The sequence below is a fragment of the Charadrius vociferus genome, unplaced genomic scaffold (genome assembly GCF_000708025.1).
Source record: "Charadrius vociferus isolate BGI_N301 unplaced genomic scaffold, ASM70802v2 scaffold413, whole genome shotgun sequence".
Taxonomy (NCBI): Eukaryota; Metazoa; Chordata; class Aves; order Charadriiformes; family Charadriidae; genus Charadrius; species Charadrius vociferus.
The window spans coordinates 1,020,772-1,025,260 of record NW_009647738.1 but is presented as its reverse complement, the minus strand read 5'-3'; the positions used below and the strand labels follow the sequence as shown (position 1 = coordinate 1,025,260).

General features: G+C 52.0%; 1 protein-coding gene across 1 annotated transcript; it reads left to right on the top strand.

Moving 5' to 3' along the window:
• Positions 1–404: 404 nt before the first annotated feature.
• On the top strand, positions 405–3,838 carry LGALS1 (lectin, galactoside-binding, soluble, 1). Its single transcript, XM_009881840.1, has 4 exons — positions 405–454; positions 1,700–1,779; positions 3,064–3,235; positions 3,630–3,838. Exons 1-4 carry the CDS (start codon positions 446–448, stop codon positions 3,771–3,773), a joined length of 405 nt encoding a protein of 134 aa, XP_009880142.1. The 5' UTR covers positions 405–445; the 3' UTR covers positions 3,774–3,838.
• Positions 3,839–4,489: the final 651 nt, after the last annotated feature.

Here is a 4,489-nt window from a genome sequence, read left to right as displayed (position 1 = left end):
CCTGATTTAGCCAGAGTTGAAGAGCCCAGCCCTCCTCCCAGACCCTTCCCGCCAAGTTTCAATCCATCTGACCATTTTCCGTGTGGGATAAAAGCCTTGGATAGTAAAACACTCATTGTAAAACTATTTTCCATTGGCTTCATGGCCACACACAGCTGGATCTCCTCCTGGAGCGGTCGGCAGCCTGCTTGGAAGGGTTGGGTTTAGCATCCTGGAGAGGAGCCTGGGTGAGGGTGGGAGGAGGCAGCTCTGCTGGATAGACCCTCCCTCCCCCAAAACCCAACCTCTCCCACCCTTTCCTCAGTCTGATTGGTGGATAAGATGGAGAAGGGCTGGGACAACCCGGGTCTCCATCTATTTAAAGACAAGGGTGGGGTCCCTTCAGCTACTTGGCTGGGACTGTTGCACCTCTGAGGACAGGAGCCTTAGCCTGCAGAGCAGCACCATGTCTTGCGTGAGTAGAGAAAGGGATGGGGCAGCTTTGCTGGAGGTGCTGCTTGATGGAGTGGGACTGTGGGGAATGTGTTGGCTTGGTATGAGGGTACTTGCACTGTCCTCCTCCACTTGTTCGTCAGCCCCTGTGTCAGAGGGTCTGCTAAAGCTGGGTGCCCGCTGCTGGGGAGGAAGGATCCCTGCTGCATCCATTATAGAGGGGTGACTGCTATTTCTTGTTCTGGTGGGAGTAGGGTTGTTGGGTTTTTTCCCTGCAGAATCCCTTTAGGAAGGTATGTGGGGGGCCCTTCCTGGGTTGGCTTCCAAGCTGGGATAACCTGTTTTACAGCAGCTCCGCTCTGGGGAAGCAGCTGCGGTAATGCTTATTATTTTCTGAGCATCTCTCCTGGGCAGCCTTGCTGCTTGCTTCCCAGCTGAAGTTTTCATGAGTCACTGAATAGTTCTCTCCTTTTCTTGTAAGGAAATGTGCTATGCAGAGGTGTCCTTCTGTGAGTGTCAAGGACTGCCAGGGAGATGCTTGTGGCAGAAGAGTGACTGCACTTTGATTAATTTATCTTTCATTGGACTGAGGGTGGTTAATCAGAGTGTCCTAAGTGCAAGCTCATGTATTAAAGTGGAATGGGGGAAAGATTCTCAGTATTCTTGGGATCTTGCTTCTGTTGTGATAGAAAATGAGTACATGAGTTTACCAGGATATTTTTGTTCTCCTAGAGAGAAAGTAGGGGAAGGTGTGTACATGGAACAGGAGAATATTCTTGCAAAGGCTGAGTCTACAAAAAAAACCCAAAAACCCAAGCCCTCGGGAGCTGGGGAGCAAAATGTCAGAGCTCCTGGACCTGGGGAAGGCTTGAAGTTCAAATCCAAGCTAGGGGAAGGGAGTGGAGGCTCCATCCCTACACAGCCAGGCTTGTGTGGGATGATGTGAGACCCACAAGGCACATGGGTGTGTTTGGGACAGGGTGGGTGTGATGGGAGCTTGCAGGTACTTACGCTTCACCGCTGTGAAATACAGATATGTTGATCAGAGCAGCAGGAGACAGGTTGGGAAACTGGGCACATGTTCCATGTGACTGGGGTAACTTCTGTGGGATGTCCCTGGTGCAATGCCCCAGGGGAAGGGAGCTTCCCTGTCTCTGCAGCGGTCCAAAGCAATGCACTGTCTTGCAAGGCAGCAGGGAGAGCTGCCAAGTCAAAGAAAATGAGCCAGCAGGTACTGAGCTAATGTCTCTGCCTCCACATTCCCCAGGGACCAGTATGCACCAACTTGGGCCTCAAGCCTGGCCAGCGCCTCACTGTCAAGGGGCAAGTTGCACCAAATGCCAAGAGGTAAGCCGTGCTGCCAAGGCACCACACTGCGTTGTCTTCTGCTGGTGGGGGACAAAAGGAATCCCTCCCTTGGGCAGGAGAGGAGCAGCCTTGGAAGGGGTTAATACCAGCAGCGCTTCCCGGTGAGTCATTGCCTAATGCACATTGCAGACTAACTCTACTGCCAAGGGGGTAAGCCAAAGCAGATGTGAAGCTCCAGCTGCATGCACTGGCAGTGACCACATCCTCTCTAGTGCAGGGTAAAGGAAATGGCAGCTGTGTCTATACTGATGAAGATGGCACTGTTAAGTGCCTTGCTTCGCTGGGCAGGAGGAGATTATGGTGCAAGCAGCTGGGAGGTGATGGGTGCTCTGGCACCATGGATGCTCTGAGCCACAGCTCCAGCTGATGATGCAAATGGAAAGGCTGCATGTTGCAGCAAGGTGTCTCAGGGTGTTGAAGTTTGCTTTTACCCACTGGAGATGCCCCTCAGATGCTGGTGGGGATGGAAAGAGGGAAGATAGTGAACAGGCAGATGGGCTTAAGTGGAAATGTGCACCTAAATGTGTGGGGATCAGGGTGGCTGGGGCTCTCGGGGAAGCCTCTGCAGCAGCCCCCAGCCCTCGTGCAGGTCTGTGGCTGGTGGAGCCTCTTGGTGGGTAAGGTGGAGCCTGTAGCTGCTGTACCAGCACTAGCGGTGTTCCAGGAAATGTCCCAGCTCTTCCCAGTACCTTTGAAGTTTGATAGCATCAGAGTGAAGCCTCCTTGGCTTTCTCTTGCCAAATAATAGGCCTCCTCTCTTCTCATCTGGGTAAGAGACCTGGAGGCAAGGTGGACACAGGGCTAGGAAGCTGCTTCCTCCCACTGCCATTGCAGACGCTTTAGGATAGCTAATGACATGGTAATTATTTCAGCTGCCTGCAGGGTGGGGAGAAGGCAGTGGCTGTCAGGCAGGATGTGGCACCAGCTAACTGTGAAAAGCAACTGACTCCTTGGGAGCTGGTTTGGGTGCAGGATAACTCCCTGTGCAGGGCTGTTGAACCTTTCTCTTGTTAAAAGCTTTGTGGAAACTAAGTGATGTCTCTCCCAGGGATGGCACTGTGGGGCCTATCACCCCAGCAGAGGAGAGTACCCCTTCCTGACACACCACCGTCTTTTTAGGGAAGCTGTGCAGATTCAGAAAGGGTTTCTCTTTGGTTACTCTTAGCTGGGCTTGAAGCAACAGACCCAGAGATGTTCACAGTAACGAGCAACATGCTACCATAGTATTGATTAAAAGAGTACTGATGTCTTCTTTCTCTACAGCTTTGTGATGAATCTGGGGAAGGATGCTTCCCACCTCGGGCTTCACTTCAACCCCCGTTTTGATGCTCATGGTGATGTGAACACCATCGTGTGCAACTCAAAGAAGGTGGAAGAGTGGGGTGCAGAGCACAGGGAGACTGTCTTCCCTTTCCAGAAGGGGGGCACAGCAGAGGTGAGGCCTGGGATGCACTCTCTGTATGTGCCCTGGTGAAGGGAGGGTGTTTGGCACGGTGCGCCCAACTGCAGGGGCTGTCTCAGGGCTGTCAGTAGAGGAGGTGGCTGGTTTCTGCTTGGCCAGTGCCACCATCCAGGGCTCTGAGCAGCGATGGAGGGTGGGGATCAAACGTGCAAGCTCCATCTAGCTCAAAGGGATGTCACTACTGAACCAAGTGGAGAGCAGGCATCTCTTGAGAGACCAGAATAACACTCCTGCTGCTGAAGAGCAGGTTATGCTGCTGAGCATGTTCACCCTGCAAAGTGGAGGGTGGCACAGCAATGCTGCAGAAGGGAAAGGCTTGAGGGTATCTTGGCAGAAACTTTCTCTGACTCTTCCATTTGTCTTGCAGATCACATTTGGCATCAACCAAAATGATGTGACAGTTCACCTGCCGGGCCACCAGTTCACATTCCCAAACCGGCTTGGTCTTGCTGTCTTTGACTACTTTGATACACAAGGGGACTTCACACTCCAGTCCCTCAGCTGGGAATAACTTCCTCTGACACCTTCATCTCAAAGATACAGAAAAAGCAATCAATAAATAAGAGTTTTGGTCTACCTAGTCTCAATCTTTTTCATACTGCAAGTCCACATGGGTTGGGCATGTTGCTGGAGGGGTGGGGAGAGGAGGGTAGCCAACTGTGCTTGATTACCACATGTGGGTGGCACTGTGTCAGCCTTGGCCCTTAGTCATGGATGGAGAGGAAGGTCAAAAGCCTGGGAAGGCAGAAGGTAAGAAGCCCAAGGAGAGTCTTAGGAGGAAACACTGGGGCTAGATCTGACTAGGGCGGAGAGCAGAGGAGTCCCTTAGGCAAAGTCACCCACTCTTGAGGTCTACCTTGCCCTGCCTGAGCAAAAAAAAAAATTAATCTAAGCATCCCTGGCTGGCCTTAGACAGCCTTGAGTTGCTGTGTTAGGTAAACCTAGTGGTGCACGGAGCGAGGGGAAATTTCTCAGTTGTGCTAGCTTTGGCTTGCACCTCTCTGTAGGGTCTGGTCTAGATCACCAATGTCTTCTTGGGACCTCTTGCGTCTGCATGGGGACAGCAGTAAAAAAGATGTTTTGCTGGGTGTGGTGGCACATCCAGTGAACTCCTCATCCAAATCCTTTCTTCCAGTAACTGCAGAAGCACAAATACTGTTGGGCCATAGCTTGTGTGGCACATAAAGGCAGTAACCTGGAGATGTCTGGTTTTATTCTGCCTCAGGT